Genomic DNA, 22,486 nt, shown 5'->3' with positions numbered 1-22,486 from the left:
GGAGACACTCAGAAATAGCTCATGTCGTCAGTTAGTAAAACTGGACAGAACTATTCTTGACAAGGAGATGTGAGCAAACTGGAGCATAAATAAAATGTCTTCAACTTAGCTTTCGCTTACAAATTATTGCTGATCTATTTGGACAGCATGAATTTTCATACCTTTGCAAAAACTAATGAAATATATATAGGCTTATGTCTTTGACTAGATAACATTTAGCTTAATTTTGTGCAATTGAGCTTTTATTATATAAACAAAATAATAAAACCTCAATGACATTACAGGCAATGCTTCCTTTTACAATCTAAGTATCCCATTAAGCCAATTTCACTAGGCTAGGGCTTTCTAATAGAAATAATTCAATCTTGATCAATTTTGGAACACGGATCCTTTATTTAGGGGCTTCTTTTTCTTGGTTATTAACAAGTGACTAGGCAAACTATAAAAAGATATGAATGAAATTTTGGAAGTTCTGTTAAGCACAACTGTATTATTTACTCTTTTTAGATGTGGTAAACTACAATATTTGCTGGATTTTTTTCCCCATTATGAACTTCTTAGATATACACTGCAGAACACAAATGCTATGCTTTACTATTCCTTATTCACTTTGTATTTCCTTACCCTGGTTAGAAGGAAAACAGCAAAAACGCTTTCTGTCTGTAGGAACTCGGGCACCGGGCTGATGGATCGCCTGGGCCCAAGGTAGCAGCACTGCACTTCCTCCAGGGCCTGGCTCCGCTGCCCCAGCCGACCGCGCCCTGAAGCACCTGTGTCTAAGGAGTTCGTGGAAGCACAGCACAGCACGCAGCTCGGTGCCTGTGACCTTCCTGCAGACCGTGCATCGTCACACACTTCCTGGGAAATCATTAATCATTACAGAAGAGAGAAATTTCATAAATCCTCCCCAAAGCTGGCTAAGGGAAACAGAGTTGTCACTGTTAGAACTAAGTTTTATTCCTGTCTTTTTAAAAAACATCATAGAATGTTAGTAATATAATTTCTTCTATATAATGAAAGTAATGTGCTAAACTTTAAAGGTAAAGGAGAGTGAAAGTTATGAATGTAAAATACCAAAATAATAGCATGCAACAGATGCTGAAGAAGAAGAATAAGGAAGACCTCCTTCTAAAAGGCTGGCACCTCTCCAACCCATTAGAGAAGTGCATCTGGGCTGGAGACCCGGGCTGGGCAGCAAATATTTAAGAAGTAAAATTAAAACCTCTTATCTTATGGGATACTAGCCTTTTAATAAATAGTTCATAGACTCTTTTCTGTTCATCTACCTTATTCTGCAGGTAAAATTTCCCAATTATTTTAATTTTACCAAGGTTAGTGTTCACACTCTGTTTTAAAACAGTGTTCCTCTAATGCTATTTGTAAAATGAGGGCTGGGAGTAAGAACTGCCCTAAATGGTTTTTGCTCCCTTATTATCAAAACTTTCTATGATGATTAGGTCTGCTTAGCCTCCTGAAACCCCACAATGCACTCTACTCACGTGGTTCTCTCCATTATTACTAATTCCTCCTGCCTCACCGTTATTTCAGGCAGAAGCATTCACACTGCGCTTAGATTTCTGTTCTTAATGTAAAATTAGCACAATGCATGAAGTCACTCCTGTGTATATTCTAATACTTTCTTCAAGTCTGATTTCTAAGGACAAATGAAAACACTACTAATTTTTAGATCAATTTTCTTATAAAAATGGAAGAATTTAAAATCAAACATATGAATATAGTTTCTGAAAATTCTCAATTACATTTAGCTTGATTTAAAGTTATTAATTTGTATTTAATATACAAAACTAAATGAAACCTGAACTTCTAAACAGCAAGTACAATGAAATAAAATCCTCTTATTGGATGACCTATCTAAAAACAAAACCAAAAAATTGATCTAATTTAAGTAATGTTTTGCTTTTTAAAAAAACGGGCTATAGGGTGCAAGAAAAAGGCTGGAGGGGAACTTAAATATAAATAGGGTCCAAATACTTAAGTCAACATGTAAAGTCAGGCAGAGGCATTTCATTTTCAAATAAATGATATTTTACATTTATATAGCACCTTATATAGTCAAAGTGCTTTACAATCATTATTACTTGACAGCCATTCATCAATGTAAATAAACATGGTTTACAATCAACCAATCAACATATCTAAGCATTCTGATGCAACCAAATACCTAAGAGAATCTGTTCAGTAGCAAATTCTTGGACTAGTACATAGAATTAAGAAAAAATGTAGAAGAGACCTATCACAACATCACATGTAAGAAGTCAGTTATTGATCTTAATGACTGATATTAAGATGTTAAGTATTGGGAAATAGTGAGAAATAGAAATACTTATATTAACAAGTAAGTAAAACAATGAGATACGAGTCAAAAAGCAAGTTGCTCTGAAGGTCCCGCTACGTATTACTTGTAAGCATATGAAAAATAGGTCTCTAAGAGGTGAAGGTCAATTGCAGCTCTGAGTACCAGCCACACTGCCAGAATTTGATTCTCAGGCACTGCGATGTTCCAAAACAAGAAAAAATCAATGTACTGCCTGATTTTTTTTCTTCTGTAATTTACCCCCAATAACCTAACCAATGCAAATGCATTCACTTCCGCCAGCAACAAGATAGCAGGAAATAATAAAATTCTATGTCTTTATGTTTTAAAAATAGTTTCCAAATCTTCGAACAAATTTAATTTCCTATAAAACAATGTGAAAACTCATTTTTTCCTCTAAATAATTCTATCCGGTGCCCTAGGTAAGGTCTACTTAGCACCTCTGCCAATGTCTTTATGTCTTTGCAAAAAGTGCACTTGCCAACCATTCATTTTATATAGTAAATATGCAAGTTATTTGAAGTGCATTTGGAAAACAACTGGAAACAGATTAATACATCATATAAAGATTAATTCCCTTTAAACAAAGACATTCTTGTAAAGCATGGTAACACAGAGGCACAACAAAGAATATAAATTGTATATCAATTATTGGCAGAAAATCTAATTCATTACAAAGCTTACACCATTGGGGAAAGGACGTTTTCATACAAAGAAATGTACTACACTGTTACACAACACTTTCAATTGGGCATTTAAAATTTTTTTGGCACATTACTGAAAAGACTACAAAATAAAGGGCCAAGAAACTAAAACATTATAGATACAGAGAGAAAGTCCTCACATGAGAAATGAGTAATTAACATAACATGGAAAAAAAATTAGCTGGCTGAATTTCCTGAAATGGTGTTACGGATAACAGAAGTATGTTTGAATGCAGGGTGGTTTTTGTTCTGATAGCAAGACTCGTCTACCTTGCTGTGGCTGGTTGAACGTGGCCAGGGTAAGACCTTCTTGTGCTGGTTGCTTGTCTTTGCCTGGCCAGAAATGACTGCCCTGAACCTGTACTAGCAAGTCTGTCTTCAGCTGCCTTTTTATGCAGAGTCATTCCCTGTATCACACAGAAAAAAAAAAGGTAATCAATTAAAAAATAGTGGAACAAACATACTCTCACAACAGACAATTTCATCACACAGATTTTTCATCATCTTTGCATCATAAGGCACAAGTAGGAATGTTAATTCTGCTCATTATAGATTAAAGTTTTATTGACATTTCAATTCCACCAATTAGGTACACATCTTCCTTTGGAAAAATTAAGGCTTGATTTCTGAATTGACAATAATTAAAACAACAGATAACAGAGACAGATTTTTGGAATGCAGTACCCATCCTCAATCATACATACTTCCCTTTCAAATCAAAGTATGAAGTGATTTTCCAAGGAAGAAAAAGTGCAATTGATTGGTAGCAGTTGATTCACAAGGGGTTGTGGAAATCACAGGGCATATTTAGAATGGAAAACCACAAGTACATTTGCTGTTTCTTAAGGTGGAAGGGCACACTAGGTATAATACATACCACAATACTGCTTTTCTTCACTTCAGGCGGACTTGTAATTTCAAACAAATTAAGAAAACTTCCTGCCAGCCCAAAACAGAGGGCCCAATAGGGAGCAGGGGGTCTTTCCTGAAGACTGGAGGATGATCTACTAGCTCAGAAGGGAAAGGAGCCACAATTGCAGGGCCCAGAGCACCTTAACAGGAGGGAAGTCACCTCTGGGGGCGCACTCTCTAAACACGGAGGACTAACCGCAATGGCCAGCCTATTGGCAGAGGAGGAGGAAAGTGGTTTTGGTAGTCATTTAATGAGCCAGTGCAGAGCCCTCACCAGACAAACAGTAAGTAAGCACTGAGAGCGGCTGTTTAATCTCACCAGTGACTGGAGACAAGTAAACTGATGGGAGAGAAGTGGAAGGCAACAAAGAAGAAACGAGCCGCTGGGAGCCAGGAGGAGAGTCAGGCGGAGTGCCAAGCTGTGTGAAAAGACACACAGCCTTCCCAGAATGCACTGGACAAACTAGCACAGAAAACAGGCGGCTAAGACATAAGTCTTCCTATCAGTAGTTAGCGTCTAGGAAAACCACTAGTCATGGCTTTGCCTTTTTAATAGAATTGCAGTCCATCATATGTACCTAAATACATTCACACATTCCTCCATTCTGCCTATGAGAAAATCCAGAACAGCTTTTTCACTCAATTTGAAATCAAAGCATTTAAGGACTTGAATAAAATTAGCAAATATCTATTGGCAATCTTTATTTATTAATTTGGTTGCACACATTAACAATTACATTTTATTTAAAATATGCTATTTTTAAATAAAATTAAAAAAATAAAAATAAAATATACTATTTTCACTTTCACATTTCAAGCAACTTACTCAAATTCTTTACACACTTTTCAAGACCTCAGTATCCATCACAAGGCCGTTCTCTTAGACACCTAATACCTTTCCCAGCACTTGTCATCTTCATCTCAGGTGAATGAGATGCAGAGCTGTCTGAATGTATGTGTGAAGCTGTTACTGGCTATCTTATCTGAACATAACTTGTATGAGTCTACTTAGTGTTATTCCTTCCCTCTCTGTAGAGCTGAAAGTTAGGACTATTCTTTAATACTGTTCACAGAATAAATAAATTTAGTTCCATAAGAAACATAATTGTGAAGTCACCAAAAGCAGTCAAGAATTTGAAAGTAGCAATAAGGATTGAGGGGCAGAGCTCCAAGATGACTATTACTAACTTTAAGAAGGATAAAGAGCAAACAGAATAGGCGGAGTCAAGATTGGTTCCTGGAGAACTTCCTTAAATTGTTTTTTTCCTATTAAATTTTTTAAAAAATTTGTTGGCTTTAGAGAGGAGGGGAAGGGGGGGAGAGAAAGAGAAAGAGAGAGAGAGAGAGAGAGAGAGCGCGAGCGCGCGCACGAGCGCGTGCACCAGTGAGGGAGCTATTCCACTCACTGCTGCACTCAATGGTTGACTCCTGCATGTGCCCTGACCCCAGGGGTCAAACTCGAAGCCTCAGTGTGGACCAGGATGGTGCTCTAACCAACTGAGCTACTTGACCAGGGCTCCATTTTTTAATTTTAATGTTCAAGAAACCTGTATTTGTTAACAGTAATAGTATTCTAAAGCCAGTGATTTTCCTTTTTGTTTTTTTTAACTGTGATAAAATCTTAAATATGTAGTTTTAACCAAAGCAAATATAAATGTAGACATGTCATGAAATTGTGTAAATTTCTGGCAAAGATCACATCACATAATTAGGAGGCCTGGGCACTAACCTTTAAAACACAGTATCAATTGTAACTGTAAAATGGAAAGTGGTATTGTGCCAGTAACACAACTATAAGGTCAAAGAGGGTTGAAGAAAGGAATCTGGTTTAATTTCCTTTATCAAGCAACTAACACTTTGAAAAGGTAGAAGTGGTCTTACTGGGAAAAAGAACAAAAAAGAAAAAGAATACAAAAAGTTTAGGAAAAAAGTACAACATTCTTCAAAATCCACAGGTATTCATACTCCTAAAATCTTACCGAAGCCCAGAATATTGATGAGCATTTATTTTCCCCTGCAATACTTTTAAAGCGTGTCTGTGTGTATATGCATGAGCGTGCTGAAAAATCCAATTTCAAAACCTCCAGTTGTTCAGGGTCTAGCAACCATAGACATTTTCCACACCCCATAAGACAGCTAAACTATACTCAGTGTAAGTACCACTCCTGCAAAGATACTGAAACAGTCTCACAAAAGCAACTACATCAGTATTTAGATATTATCAGAGTCCCTTTCCCCTACATGAAAATGGTTCTGAGAGACAGCAATAAGACCGTCATTTATCTCTTTATTCTCTAGGGGTAACGATGTGTTTACAACGCCCTAACCCTGTGTATGGTGGTTCTTTCTGCTTTCCGGTCCTAAGGTCAGCATTAAGATTTTGTTAGTGCGTGTTAGGAGAGCAATTACTTTCAGATCCACTGGCAGAATTACTTCTACAGTAGAGGCGTGTAACAAACATTATACACTCGCTGAACCCTGCGGTGTTTTGAAGTGTGACTGTCTTACCATGTTGTACCAGGCACTGACGATGTATTTCTCCTCCATCTCTCGTTGACTCTTTGTTTTCTCATATTCTTTCTAAGAAACAAACATACAGAAACACGTAAAGATGAAAAACAATTCTGTATCAGTAAAATACTCACAATTAACTCTCTAAATTAGTGGAGACAACAGCATATATCAAGTCTTCTAGGAAAAAGAATAAAAAAAACACCCGCCCTGGCTGGTGTAGCTCAGTGGATTGAGCGTGGGCCTGCGAACCACACCATCGCGGGTCGATTCCCAGTCGGGGCACATGCCTGGGTTGCAGGCCAGTTCCCAGCAGGGGACTCACCAGAGTCAAGCATACATTGATATTTCTCTCCTTCTCTCCTTCCCTTCCTCTCTAAAGATAAATAAATAAAATCTTAAAAAAAAACAAAAACACCCTACTGTATAGTACAGTGAACTACCTCTAATGAATGGAACTGTCGGTCCCGTTCCTGAAGCTGGTTTTTCAGAGCTTGTATTTCTGGTGCAGCTCCTTGATTCTGTTTAGGATCTAAAGTGCGGATAACCTGTGAAAATTAAAAAGAGAAAAATTCTAAGTCTCAGACTGAAAGAATGTAATATCTAAGGAAGCACTTATTTTTGAAAAAAAATGAAAGATAAACCTTATGAAAATTAAAGTTATAAGGATACTTTAAAATTTGAATGTATGAAATATTCAATTATTATACCTTTTTAATTATGGAAGAGAATCAAGTAAAAGAAGTCACTGTCACTGGAAATGGACACATTTCACTGCAGCAAACACTCCTGACAGCTTCGGGCCCTGTCCCTGTCCTCTGACCCGGGTCGGTTAGCCCTCTGCCTCTGAGTGGACGTGTACTTAGTAAGAGGGCCCTGAGGGTTTAAAAGCCTGTCATCGTGACCCATCTCTTCTGCCAGTGGCTCAGTTTATGCGTGGGCACATGATGCAATTCTAGCTGGCCAACTAGAGATCTTCTGGGAAAGGTATTTTGCTTTATGGCCAATACTTCTACTATCAAAAATAACCAAACCTACAGAAGACTTTGAAACAGCAGAACAATAAAAACACATTTCCTTTAATACAGATTCACCAATTACTGTACTTCCACATTTGATTTCTCTTTCCCAATCCAGGACCCAAAGATTAATGCATTACATTTGGTCCTTAGATCCCTTTGGGCTTTTAAAAATTACAGCAGTCTAGCCCTGGCTGGTGTAGCTCAGTGGATTGAGTGCAGGCCTGCAGACCACACGATCGCAGTTCGATTCCTAGCCGGGGCACATGCCTGGGTTGCAGGCCAGTTCCCAGCAGGGGACTCACAAGAGGCAACCGTACATTGATATTTCGCTCCTTCTCTCCTTCCCTTCCTCTCTAAAGATAAATAAATAAAATCTTAAAAAAAATAAAGTTAAAAATTACAGCAGTCTCTTGTGTTCCCCTCCCTCCCCACACTCTAATGCCTATTTCTTTTTCATGACACAGACTCTGCATTTATCTGATGATTTCCTGAAAGTGTTATTTAACTTATTACAATAACCTCATTTTCCCTGGGAACTGAATATTAGATCTGGAAGACTGTTTAGACTCAGGTTAAGTATTATTGGCAATGATACTGCATCAAAAGGCACAAGATGTTGGCTGTCCTACAGTTAGTGTAGGTCATTCTGATTGGCAGTTAAGGTGGTGACTGCCACTTATTTCCTACGTAAAGGTTCATTTTCTTCTTGGTAGTTGTTGTTCTGATTCTCTGCGTGAGGAGTCAGTGAAACATGGTCAGAGGGTGAAGTGAGATGCCCGCAAATGCGTACTTACACTCTTAGCTTTCTCTAAGTATTTCTTATACCGTTCTTCCATTTGCTTCATTTCCTCTTCTTTCTTCCGTAGAGCTTCCTGTAATTCTTCAATTTTTAAGGCTGTGGATGAGACAGTAAAAACCATTTTTTTTTAGATTGTAACTTTAAAAATATTTCAACTAATAGTAAGTAGTTAATAGTTTTGAGAGATTGATCTATTCCTATAATTCTTTTTTAAAAAAATTCATAATTTTTATAAAACCGTTTCTTATAAACAAAAACTCCAGTGTGAAAATGCTTAAATTAAAAATCTCCCACTGATGGAAGAATGGACACACATGGTGTATAGACATGAGATCGCGGTACACGGTGAGGTACATACATGAGATCGAATGTTATTCAGCCTTCATTCTGAGGCATGCTACAAAACGGAGACATTATACAAAGTAAAAATGAAATACATGACGCTAAGTGAAATCAGCCAGACATGAGAGGACAAATATTCTCTGTTCCTCCTTATATGAAGGGAAATAACTAAAACAGCCCCGTTGGCAGAGACAGAAAGCGCACTGGAGGCTAACAGGGGCCGGGAGCTTCAGTCTGGGAAGGCGAGAAAGTCCTGGGGATGACAGGGGCTGCGCAAGCGCACTGAGTGTGGGCGGCTGCGTGACTGCGTCTGGTTGCACGACATGAATGTACTTACTGCCACTGAGCTGTACGCCTAACACGGTTTACGTGGTCATTTTTATGTTGTATATATTTTATTGCAATAAAAAGATAAAAGCCTGTGATTGCTCCAACTTCCACACAAAAGAGTTAATGAAGTCATTAATTCACACATTTTATGTGTGGAAACTTCAAGACAAGTAAAAGTTTGACTGACTTAGCATTCAACTACACTATGAAAATAATTTCATAAAATATTCATTAGTGTCCACTGTTAAGGAAAAATACAACTATAATTAGAAATTTAAGAAATATTGTGAAGACGATTATATACTCTTTTTATAAATAGGGCAAAACAAATCCTTTAATGGCTAGCATATGTAATAGGGCCTATTTTTAAAATAAACAATTTTACATAAACTTATCATTAGCAGACTAACCAATTTAAAACTATGCTAATTAGGAAAAACTCACAGCTGTTGTTAAATCTGGGTTCGAGATCTTCAATAATGGCTCTCTTCTTCTGCAATTCATTATTGGCTTCGTGCAGCTTCTCCCTGTAACCAAATGTATAATACCACGTCACCTGCTGCCGTTACGCATCTTTTTCCACTTCAAATGAAAGAGGTACGTTTTTTATTTTTGGAATATATCTGCATAACACAGAATGCTATAAAACAAAGATGAAAAGACTAACTCAACGTGAATTTAATAGATTTTTAAAAATAAGTTCAAAAACAGAGACAAAATCTGAGAGGTTGAAGCAGTCACTTCTTTTACATGAGCCTGCACAAGAGGGCAGAACTCGATGCTCTTTATGTTTTCCCCAGGAATACGGGTACTGTGAAAATTAAGTCGAAAACTTTGCAGAGGTTTACAGTGCAAAATCTTATTGCGAAGAGGTGAAATTCTAAAAATAAGAACAGAAAAAACACTAGGACAACAGAAAAGAACAATAGAGCCCTGGCTGGTGTGGCTCAGTGGATTGAGCGCCAGCCTGAGAACCAAGGGTCGCACTGGTTTCATTCCCAGTCAGGGCACATGCCTGGGCTGCAAAAAAGAAGGATACAAGCAACTACATGGAAAGATAACACAGAATGTCGAACACAGAAGTCAGACACCAGAGGGCAATACAGAATGATCACATTTACATGAAGTTCAGAAAGTGACAAAACCAATCAAAAGTGAGAGCAGCACAGTGGCTACTTGGGGAGGTAACCAATCAATGAGAGGGAGGAATGGAAAATCCTGGTGGGTTGCTGGAAATATTCTCTATGTTAATGTGGGTTACCTATGTTTGTAGGAAAACGTTCATCAAGGTGTTTGTAGAGTTAGGAATTAGAATGTGTAGGTACTTTACTGTATTTAAGTTATATTCCAATAGAAATGTAAAAAAATAAATTAATGGAAAGTTTTCCCCTGGCGTTTATATATGTGTATTTCTCCCTATATACTATTTAGCATGGCGTTCTGTGATAAGAAAGAGAAAAAAAGGCTGCCAAAATACAGAAAAACAGAAAATAGAGTACTTTGTTTTCTAGTCTTTTCAATGCACAATACAGAAATAAATCATTTCTTTTTCAACAATTTCTTGCGTGTATGGCACATACATACATACATACATACATGCCTACAAGGTGGGGTAAAAGATTTACAGTGGAGTACATGAAACACAGACTTCATTCTTGTGTTATTACTTCTTAATTACTGTATTATTTTCCATATGAACTGTGAAATTACTTTTGCCCCAATCCATATACACGCATGCACACACACACAAAAATTTATACAAAGAACAAGAAAAACTAAGCTCGGTGAAGAAACAAATCAAGAAACAATGATCTCAGAACCATGTATCCCCATTCTCCTTCCCAGAGGTAACCAAAATTCAAAATTTCAATCATTCTAATAACTTTTGTGAGGTCTTTATAGTCCTAAATAATGCATTACTTAATTTAGCCCAACTTTTAATTTATTCTTTACTTACACTGTATGTGTGATTCTGTGGCATCCACCTTTTACTTAACATTATGCTCTTGAGAGGAATCTGTGTTGTGTCAGCCCTGGTTTGCCTGTTTCAACTGCAATTTAAATGGTCATTTGTTTGTTGTATATATTTTATTGCAATATAGTGTTCTGTTGTTTGCATACACCACCTCATTCTATCCATCATTTTATAACTAGGAATGTTTGTGTTGTTTTTACTTTGTTATGACGGACGACATTCTTCCACACCTTCCTCCACATGTCTCCTGGTACGCATGGACAACTGCATCGCTAGGTATCCAGGGCAATGATTTTCTACTGGTAGCTGCCAGAATTTTAAAATATGCAATATCTGACTATGTCGTCAGGGGCACTGACCTCTTTTCCCTTAGACTGTCATATAAAAAAATGACAGCAGCCAACACAACAATAGTTATTAGTCATATAACAGAGTTAGGCCTTACAGGACAGGCTGCGTAATCAGGTTGCATCTGATTGGTTAGTTCTTGGTACCTGACATCCTTTTATACAAGTGTGGGTACCTGATTTTTTAATTCACCTTGGAGCAAAAAAGTAGGCACTGTGTTTTTTAAACTATAAGACACACTCCCCCAACCTTGGGAGAAAAGGGGGGTGCATCTTATATTCTGAATGTAACTTACCTGGCTCACTGTGGGGGGGTGGGTGGAGCAAGGTCACAGGTTATTAAATATTTTACCACATTTTTTGCTTCAAAAAATTTTCCCCTATTTTCCTCCTCTAAAACCTAGGTGCATCTTATAGTCCTAAAAATGTATTGTTGGGTATGCCACAGAAGCTTAGTAATTAGTTTATGTGTGCCATGAGATGAGAAAGGTTGAAGACCACCGATCGAGGGTACAGAAAGGAGACTGGAACTGTGGATCACAGGATGTGTGCATGTCCTTCCTGGTTTAATCAGAAAACCGCTGTACACTGCAACCAGCAGTGGATGAAAATTACCACTGCTCAGCATCTTTGGCAATACTCGGTCCATCAGATTCTTAAACTTTACCAGTCTGGTGTGTGTAAAATGGTCTCCATTGCCGCTTTAGGTTTGTGTAAGACTGACTATCTTTAAGACGTCTACGGGCCCTGTGACTCCCGCAAAGACATGATGAAGTCCTAATCCTTGGCACCTATGAATGCGGCATTTGGAAACAGGGTCTTTGCCGATGTAATTGGTTAAAACGAAGTCATACTGGATCAAGGTGGGCCCTGAATCCAATGACTGGGACCGCTGAGAGGCATAAGACGACACAGCCATCCAGAGAGAAGACTGCCACATGACAATGAAGACAGAGGCTGGAGTAATGCATCTGCAAGCCAAGGGCTGCTGGCAGCCGGCAGGAGCTAGGAGAGGGGCCTGGGACAGACTCTCCCTTAGAACTTACAGAAGGAACCAATCCTGCTGACGCTGTGATTTCAGACTTCCATTAGAGGATAAAATTCTATTGTTTTTAGCCACCTAATTTGGGGAAGTATAACAATCACAGGAAATGAATACAGGCTTCATCTCTAACAAATTCTTTTTGAGGATTTTACCATGCCAATGACTGAAAAACGACTGAACACAAAAAATGGTCAGACCATAGTTTTATGAAACAACAGGTATTCTATTTTTTCCAATAAAGTGTTGGGAAATGAAGAAAGGACAGAATTCAGCACTAAATCTTGATGCTGGGTAACCTCACAATGGCCGGGAGGTAACATTCTCTGTTTTACTACATTAAAAATCTGCCCACTGTTAGACTTGCCCACAAGTGTTAGTTGCAAGAAGCATCTCACCTTCCCCACATTAAAAAAAGGGGGAGGGGGAGGACGAGGTAAATTGCCAAACTATGGAATTTCTGTCCAGTCTCAGTAGAGTAAGTCAAACTTATCTCCTGAATACCTGGTTTACTTACTGTAACATTATAACATGCTAACAGGCTGGCAATTCACAGCCACTCTGCACTCAAAGCTCACAAGGAAAGTTTTGCTAGAAAGTGATAGGAAGGATTAAATTTGTTACTGGCTGCAAGAAAAGTCATGAAACAATCCTAACTTGTCAACCTCAGATAAAGATAAAGATAGATGAAGATTTCCTTTTCGTGAGAAAACAAACAATATTTTGAAATTTATTCCATCATTTAGATTAAAAAGTCATGTTCAGATAGGTCTGTAATTTAAGGAAATGTTTAATAATCTGCTATTGATAAGCTTTTTTTAAAATAGCACTTTTTAGGAAACACAAAAGTCCTGTAAACCTAAAAGGCTGTGGGTTCAATCCCTGGTCAGGACACATGCCTAGGCTGTGGGTTTGGTCCCTCGCCTGGGCACCTGCGAGAGGCAAACCAGCTGATGTTTCTCTCTCACATCAGTGTTTCCCTGTCCCCTCCCCCCTTCCCCTCTCTCTAAAATTCAGTAAGCATGTCCTCTGGTGAGGGAAAAAAATTTTACTTAAAAAGGAACATCCAGCTGGCCATACTTCAGAGTTGGCAAACTATCACTGGTGGGCCAAAGCCTGCTGCCTGTGTTTTTATATAAAGTTTTATTGGAACAGGCTAACAACATTAGTTTACATATTATCCTAGGCTGCCTTCAAGCTACAACTACAGCGCCAAGGGACTGTGACAAAGACCATGTCTTGCAAAATCTAAAGTAACTACTATTTGGCCCTTTACAAAAAAAGGTTTCTGACTCCCAATCCAGAGTGTCTCAAACTCCTAACTAGGGTTGTAAGTACTGTCACGAAGTTATAAAACCCATTCATCTCATTTGAAAGCAGCTCTAAAGCAGCCATTGCTTTGATGTGATGGTCTTGGGTGGAGACAGCCCTTTGGACACTATTAATATATGTCTTATAACATTCTACATCTTCAAGGGGCACTTAAGTCATTGCCTGGACACCCTGTAACCACCTAATGTAAAACACTTATGTTTCACCAAATAACAGAAGAGTGAACCTCAACAGCTTTTATACTTACAGATGTTCTTCAAGTTTCTTTTTTAGAAGAACTGACTGAAAATAGAAAATAAAAATTATTAACATTTTTACTACTAATGATTATTTTCTAAAAATTAAGAGCATAGTGGTAACTAACTCTGAGTGAGCCCTCAGTAATTTCTTTGGTCAAAGAGCTCAAAACACACAAGGTACCCAAATTTAGGTCACTTTGATGAGGGAGAGAGCAACCTGTAAGTGACAGCAATCACTATAAAAAACCCAGAAACGTACATCTGAATTCTCTATTTATAGTCCGGGAAATGAACTAAAAAGCCATGTATGCACACACCTAATACCCTCGGGCTCTGCAGGCAGAACGCGAGTAATAACAGGCTTTCCACAAGCCACTTTTTATACTGTTTTCCTCGCTTCATGATGAAATCTGCAATCAATTTCCTTAAGTACTTATGACTTAATTAGCAATTTATAAATACGCACAGGTTACGGATAATTTATAGGATGGTATGGGAATAGGAAGGATTGTATCTACACAGAATTGAATATGCTAGAAAATGCAGCTTTGACTGGGTATTTAACATAAAAAAAGTCTCCTAAAAAAAAAGATGAGAAGTGACCTAAAAAAACCATAAAGAACAGTGGCACCTATATAGGTCCACTAGGTTTAACAGCTGAACTTAACACCTGTAAGGTACATATAATTAGTGAATTCTACTAATTTGATGAAATTAGTTAATTCCGTCAAACCGAAATAATAGGCTTATTAAACAAATTAATCAATAGCAGTGCTGAGGAGAAAAAACTCCACACGCTAAGTTCTTTGATTTTCACTCACCCTATTTGATAACGATTACCATAACTATTATTTATTCATGTCCATTCTAACACTGATCTGGAATATTTCAAATTTATTTGTTTGCTCAGTATGTTAGCTATAGGTAGATCAGTGGACCACCAAGACCTCTATCACTGCTTCCCCCAAATATAAAAAAAAGGTAATAACCCCATTAACTTCCAATTATGTTTGTTCCTTCTTTAGCACATTAGGTAAAATAAAAATACTTTCTAAATACCTTTAATTTTGCACTTATGTTTTGATTAGGCTCTGCAAAATTACTTTTAACTGCGAGGACACGTAATAAAATAATGGTTTAATGAGTGGTTAATGTGCCAGGCACTGCGCAAAAGCATGTCAGATATGTCGTTGCACGTTAACCCCGCAACACCGGGCGCTGTTAGCCCGTCTGAGAGTTGAGACGGCGACGCCAGGTGCTGGTCAGCAGTTTTCAAGGGTCAGACATCCTCCAAGTTATCTTACCCGTGAAGTGCACAAACCTCTAAAGGCAAGCTGTACTGGTATGTTTATTTTGCATGAAATTCCCACAATTTAAAATTTTAATACCATCAACTATGACGGCAGATAATATATAAATAATAAAATTGCTCAATATATAGAAATGAATAGGAAGCCATACTTACAATAGCCTTGAGCAGAAACCATGCCAAGAGACAGAGAGGACATATTAGTATGAAGCAAACACAGCAGCCAATAGAAGGAACGATTTAGTAATTCATGAACAGAAGTAAAAGATATGCATTTTTTCAAAAATGTACATTTTTCTTTCTTCTATGGTCTCCTCATCCTGTCTTGTTCTCTGGAGTTTTATACACTGTGGCTAGCTCAAATTATCCATGTGACTGGATATAACAATGCTTTTCTGCTTCCATGCTAAAAATAAATGACATAAAAATAATAATAAAAATGTGCAAACCATCCTACTCTAACTTAAGGTTACTGAAAGGACTGTGCTTTGGTAACAGAAATAAGTGGAAATTTTGTTGTTCTTCAGAGGGGACCAATCCCATTTGGCAGGTTATTCAATGAATTACGTGTTCCTGGGATGCAGCACAGTGGGTTGGTGGAAGAGAACCCAGAAACGTCAAACGTCTGCTGCGGGAAGAACCGCACACCCTGCGCCCCACTGCTTCTCCAGCCCATTCTGAGGGGTATCGTTGGAACAGGGAAAGTTTCTACCTGAGTATTCCTACATGTAGAAAAGAGATCGGAGAGGATTTCTAAGAATTTAGAGCAAGACGTCTCATGGGCAGCTGGGCAGTCAAATAAACAAACCAGTTTGGGCAAATCGTGCTTTATAGGACTTGCATTTCACTCCTGAAATGCGTTCTCTCAAAGTAATGGCAAACAGCACATTTAATTAGATTTGATCACCATAGTAATACTTAACCAGGCTATGCAAAATTATTTTTTACAGCATAAATTCCTTTAGGTATCTTTCAATGTAAGAGAATCAAGTACAAAGTTTATTGCTACAGCACCGAGGCTGAGCTGACATGGATGTTCCACTGTTTACACTCTCTATGTACCACGGGCCCATCTCCTCTCGACCACAACAAATCAACAAAAAAGCTGTCAAACTTTCAAAGGCCAATGTTAAGTTTACATGCCCTCTGGGTGAGAGATTTCACCGAGCTAAGAAATGCTAGCCACCCTGGCTCATCTCTAAGCCACTCTTAGTTACACTTATTAACACTGAACGTTTTAATGGTTTTGCTTCATCTCTCTAGGATCTGGCATTCTGGATAAGAGCAGGTGTTAAAAGTAAACCATGACACTTCAAACTCGTTCCACTTTAATGGGGAGCAAGGCAGTTTAAGAGCTGGTGACAATTTCAGGAAGTGGAACTCAACCTGGGAATCTAAGCTCCATCCACACGCTCATTAAGAATGAACCTAAACCACTGCAAACAAGGGCATGCTGCCAATACAAGGTCATAAGTCTAATGAAACTCCTCCAATTAGGTCACTAATGAGCTTTTTACAGCTAATATTCTGGGGCTTTAAATACTGTACTAGTTTAACTCTCCCTCCTGTGACTCCTCTTGTCCTTACAACCTCTTGTGTTCACACAGCCGATAATGTGGGACATATGGAACGTTGATGCTGACCCCCAAAACAACTCTACCAATGGGAGCAACCGAACAGGCTTATACTCGAAAGCCAGAGTTTATAGCAAACTACGCTGGCAATGGGAAACAACAAACCAAAACCCAACTGGCAGTTGCAAAGATCAGTCACTAAAATTTCGGGTTCCCCACTTCTTTACATCATTTTTGAGCACTTTAGTCACAGCTCTGTTGTATACTGCTCATCACATATAAGGAATTGGCAAATATGATTCACTGGCACTTGGATCATTTGTGTTGACTGCCCACTCCACGCTCCATGAGCACCGTGTCACAGTGAGCACGAGGAGGTGAAAAAGACCCAGGTGCAAGTTCCACACATGTGCGACATGCTAGGTTTCGGTGTGCCAGTCAAGCAGGCTGGGCTACGACAGACACGCCGAGTGCTAAGGAAATATTTAAAAAGGTCAGTGAACTAATATGTGAGTGTGTTATTAAGGGTAGCAAGAGAGACTCAGAATTTAGAGATGATGTGATTCTAGGGATGACATTTTTCTTAAATATCAATTTCACATAAAAAATTTTTACTTGAACATGCTTTCTACCAGCATTTTTTTTTAACCACAGGGAAAACCCTATACTTTGAATACTGAGTTGAGCACTTGTAGAACATGAAGCTCAATTCATTTCTTAGGTGATAACTACAAATGAACTTCTAATTCCCAGCAGAGAAAATCTGAAAGAGATTAAATGCCATCTGGCTCTTTTCATGCAAAATGCTAGTAAGAGAAAAACACTTTCTTTCCTACAAGCAGTACAATTATTAACCATTCTGGTAGAGGACATCAGTAAAAAACCAAAAGTGCACAGGCTTTGCTAACATTGTGGGACTGCTAGGCCATGGCTGGTACAAATTAAAACTTACATCTTCTGCCTTTGATCCTTGATCCTGTAAAGATTTCTGCAGTTCTTCAACTTGTGACTGTACTTCCAGAAGTCTCTGATTCACCAGCCTAGAAATTGAATGTACATTAATTTTCCAAACTCTGACATATGTCATTTCCCTTAGGATGTCAGATTGGTTAGAGACACAGTATATTAGCAAAACAAAGCCTAAGGCTATATAGTAGTAGTAGCTCACTTTTTGACTATTTTTCATAGTGCTGGATAATTTCTATGATGATTTTCAATGTACTGTTTCGTGGATACATTCTGTTGAACTGATGTATCTACACTTATCTATTTATCTGAAATTCACTTTGACATATGTTTATTAAACTATATGCCAGGCACTATGCTCAGCACTAGTGTAAAAAGATCTCTGCTCTCAAAGAATTTAGTAGGGGGGCAAAACATAAATAAATAAAATGTGAGATCAACACTTCAACACAGGGCACAGACGGACAAAGAGATGAAGATGCTCAAAGAGGCAGAACTGCACCTACCTGTGTACAGGCACCGGACAGGCGGGACTTAAACAGATGCAAGCACAATAAATAAAGTATGTGGTTAAAGGTAAAAAAGGGGATTCAAGACGAGAACTGAGTATGCCCAAGTACACAGGGAAATGAGAGGGCACAGTGAGGTTGGCCACGGGACAGCAACGGGACGGCTGAAGAGGTTACGAGGGGTAAGGACGGCTGACAACGAAGGCAGAGAAGAGAACGAGTAGCTGGGCGCACCCCTGTGTAGAGGGCAAAAGCATTTGGAATTTATCCTATAATCTGGTCTAACATTTGGCTGGAACTGGAATAACCCAGCCAGTCCTCAATGAGGCTGATTCTGAAGCTTGATCTTCATAAATTCTCCAGGTCGTTATGATGCAACATTTCGGAGACCAGTTTGATTCCCCGGGTCTGGGGTAATGTTGAGGATTGCAAGAAGCAAGAAACACAATCAGACAGTATTTTAGAAAAGGCCATTTTGGTATGAGAGTAGATGCATAAAAAAGGTCAAAGAGCAGGCATGAAGGTCCAGAGGAGGCTATTACAATCACCAAATATACCTAAAATAGAAGGAAATAGAGGAGAAAAACGTATTGGGGAGGCACAAGAATACAGGGAATGAAAACGAACACTTAGAATATTGACTAGGAAGGATGTAAAGAAAAGAGGAAGAGGAAGGAGGTGGTCCATGGCAGATCACCAAGCACAGGGCACAAAGAGGAACCTCATCCTGGAGCAGAGTAAGAGAATTGGGAGAGGCGTAAGATAGGGAGGGTGTTATTGAAATTAAAAAAAGAAAAAAAGTCTGAGAAAGGAGGAAATAATCCACCACAAGGAACACAGCAGAGAGATGAGGAAAGACAGTCCTGACTGCTCCCACCACACTGGCCCTGTAACAGACTATGGGACATTTAGGTAAGAAATAATTTAGTGAAATGGCAGTAGTAAAAGACAGACTGCCCTGAATTAAGAACAAAACAGGGCAATGAGTAATTTAGGTATAAACACTAAGTAAGTGCCCTGTACTTACATTTCAAACAAAGTTTAAAAAGACACTTCTTCTACTCAAGAAGTTACAAGAAATTAAATTAAACCTATGCCACGTAATGTAGTGAGAATCGAAGTAAAAAGGAAGTATGATATCTGAGTGGTTTTCAACAGTGAAAGAATTACCTGACGAACCATATTCGATATGGAAAAAGGTGCATAAATACATCACTAGTGGTAACTTTGCCTCATCTTTTTAGAAAGCAACATGGAAATATTTATCAGACTGTAGGACTATTCTAACTATCCATTCCAGCCATTTTTGAACTTACTTAGTCAACAAATATTGCAAGCCTATTAGGTGTAGGCCATTGCCTACAAATGTCATAAAAGACAATCAATTAGTCCACACCAAGATGTTCTTTGGTAAGACTTGAAAGCAGCCAAAAATCCAAGTAATGGGGAAAGAAGAAACATAATGATGAAGTGTTAAAGTCTGAAGTAGCTTTAATTCATGATTAGGAAGAGAAAATGGCGGGGCTTTGGTATCACTTTGCCTGAAGAAATAAAGAGAGAAACACTACTGTAAAGAGGCACAGTACTTTTGGCAAGCCTGCCCATAAATGGAGAAATAGATTAAAGTACTCTCACAAAGAAATGGAATAACACATTATTGCTTCTCAAAATACAACTCACATCTTCGAGGGAATCAGAATCAAGACAAGGAGAGAACGCCTGTGGCTAAATGCAGCTGCCTACAGACATTCCTACCTATTCTCTGTCTCCAGTTCATTCTTGCGTAGGTTTGCATCGTCCAGCAGGCTCTGCAATAAGGCAATTTTTTCATTGTCTGAACCCTCCTGGTTCAGTTTTAACATCTTATTCTCATGCTGAAGACGAATAAGTTTCTCCCTAAATGAGCAAAAGAAAAACTATTATCTTGTGCATTAATACAATATAGTTATCTAAATCCAATTATGCATAGTTGCACATTTATTTCGTAGAACAGTAATTAAAAACAAAGAACCTGCGAAGAATGTAGCTTCTGTTGTAACTGGCTAGGACATTACATTACAGGTCTTAAGTACTTTCTTTTTTAGAACGGATAATCTGAAGACAAATCTCCAAATATCACGATTTGTAATGAAAAAGATTTTAAAAGCCTACTTCCTTTCTAATATACATATTTAAGCTATGAATGCATTTATACATTTGTTCTTTAGTTCTCATAAAAAATGATCTTGAATGTCAGACTTAAATTACTAATCATTTGGTGGCAAGATATAACACCCAAGGAAAATTGCCTTCAAGACATGCAGTCCATCCATTTCTATAGATGTGTAAGATTGCATTTTTTGTGACAAACCAGATTATCAGAGCCAAGTTACTGGACTGTGTTGCTTTGGGTTCCTTGTGTTACGTCTTTGAGGGATCAGCTTCCATTGAGGGATGTTAAAAGAAACAGCCACATAAAACTTGCTGCTACATTTACTGCAGGGTCGATGTAACAGAGTATTAATTCATACGGAGATACAACTGAAGCTCTACTTCTTGAAAATATAATTCACTATTTAGTTTACATAGGGTCCTCTTTTGAGGGCCCTACGATGATACTCATACCAGATACTATGAAAAGCTGTGTTTCTCATGGAAAAAGAAAACACAAAAACAAAATACACACATACGCAAAAGAGTCTGTTCTTATTTTGTAAACACTGTAAGTCTTATAAAGCAATTTTACTTCTGCTGGTAGACAGATCTGGCCCAACTCCAGCAATCATGCAGAACTCGCTCTGTTCTCTGTACAGATGACAGTGACGTCGATACATTTCACTGATGAGTGAACACGCCCATTGCAGGGGGAGGGGGAGGAAAAAACAGAGACTCTCCGTGACCCTGTGGTGCAGAATTATTCCTGCTGAAACACAGCCTTCTGATTCTATGTGCACCGACACCCATGATAACAGTTTAAAGAATTGGATGGTGTTACATTGATATCTGCTGTTTACACTTAAATTTTCACAATCTTTTCATGTAAAATAGAACTATGCTTCAATATTTTAATTGTCATGTTAAAATGCATATATGAATCATTATTTATTTAATCAATACTCAATTACTGGGCATTTAGGTTGTTCCCAATTTTGACATTTAACATGCTAATGATAATCAGCTTTATAAATACACCTTTGTGTATATCCTTGGTTATTTCTTTAGGATTAATTCCCAAAGAAGTAATTTCTGAATCAAAAGATAGGCACATTTAGACAATATAAACTTTTTGTCAAAATGCTAAAAGAAAAAAAAGTAGTACCACCACAGGAAAAATAATTTTGTAATTATGCGTAGTGATGGATCTTAACTAAACTGATTGTGGCAATTATTTCATAATATATAATGTCTGTCCTAAAGGTATCTAGCCATGTGATATGAAAAATAGATATTTACTGAAGATAAAATATAAAGAAACATTGTACGTAGGATAGTGACATCTCAGCCCCTTCAAAGCAGGCTTGGGACATCACACAGTTTTCTCAATCACCACCAGCTGTCATATTTTCCTAAGTCACACCGACGGTCTGAAATCTCTTCCCTTTCAAAGGTGATTTTAGTTTTGGGAAAAGCCAGAAGTCACCAGGGTGACACATCTGTGCTGTAAGGGTACTGAGTCACAAGAGTGATTCGATGTTTTGCAAAAAGACTGCACAGGATGTAATGTATGAGCAGGTACGTTGTGGCGATAAAGCTGTCAATCACCAGCTGCCCATAGCTGTAGCCTTCTGGATCACCCGAATAGTTTCCACACAGGAATGTTCAAGTTTAATGCAAAATCCGATGCAGATTCATTGCTCTACTCATTTAGTCATTTTGAATAAGACAGCCACACAGTACACTGTTCACTCAAGGGTATCTACTGCCCCCGCTGACCAGTACAGTGAAGTTGTCATTGCTCACACATGTGCATTCCAGTCCACTAGACTTGGCTGCCAGGTTCTCATTACATTAACAATGGCTGGACTTTTTCTGGACAGACCTCGTATACATACAACACATCATTATGTTGCATATCTAAAACCAATACAGCTAATATGTCAATTATATATCAATTATTAAATAATTAACTTTTAAAAAGTTGTACTACTTTATAGTTACTGCTTGTTTGAGTTTCCAATATCTCCACGCCCTAACATCAGTGAAAAGTATCACTTATAATAGTTTTTGCAAATTTGATAGGTATATTATGTATTAAACCT

At 38.1% G+C, this 22,486-nt stretch overlaps 1 protein-coding gene across 2 annotated transcripts in view; it reads right to left on the bottom strand.

Moving 5' to 3' along the window:
* Window positions 1-1,434: 1,434 nt before the first annotated feature.
* HOOK3 (hook microtubule tethering protein 3) overlaps window positions 1,435-22,486 on the bottom strand; it is a 78,228-nt gene continuing 57,176 nt past the window's right edge. Inside the window, exons 15-23 of one of the 2 annotated variants that reach the window (XM_037055494.1) lie at window positions 20,004-20,144; window positions 17,726-17,813; window positions 15,356-15,361; window positions 13,899-13,933; window positions 9,400-9,482; window positions 8,279-8,379; window positions 6,906-7,010; window positions 6,460-6,531; window positions 1,435-3,446 (exon numbers count right to left, since the gene is read on the bottom strand). In XM_037055494.1, coding sequence (XP_036911389.1) covers window positions 3,306-3,446; window positions 6,460-6,531; window positions 6,906-7,010; window positions 8,279-8,379; window positions 9,400-9,482; window positions 13,899-13,933; window positions 15,356-15,361; window positions 17,726-17,813; window positions 20,004-20,144 — 772 coding nt within the window. In that variant the 3' untranslated portion in view covers window positions 1,435-3,305. The remainder of the gene's footprint in view (window positions 3,447-6,459; window positions 6,532-6,905; window positions 7,011-8,278; window positions 8,380-9,399; window positions 9,483-13,898; window positions 13,934-15,355; window positions 15,362-17,725; window positions 17,814-20,003; window positions 20,145-22,486) is intronic. The other variant, XM_037055495.1, reaches the window with a different exon arrangement.

This window comes from Sturnira hondurensis, unplaced genomic scaffold (assembly GCF_014824575.4).
Source record: "Sturnira hondurensis isolate 20B ecotype Veracruz unplaced genomic scaffold, ASM1482457v3 Scaffold0008640, whole genome shotgun sequence".
NCBI classification, from domain to species: Eukaryota; Metazoa; Chordata; class Mammalia; order Chiroptera; family Phyllostomidae; genus Sturnira; species Sturnira hondurensis.
The sequence above is the reverse complement of the archived record's forward strand: the minus strand, read 5'-3'. Positions and strand labels throughout refer to the sequence as shown.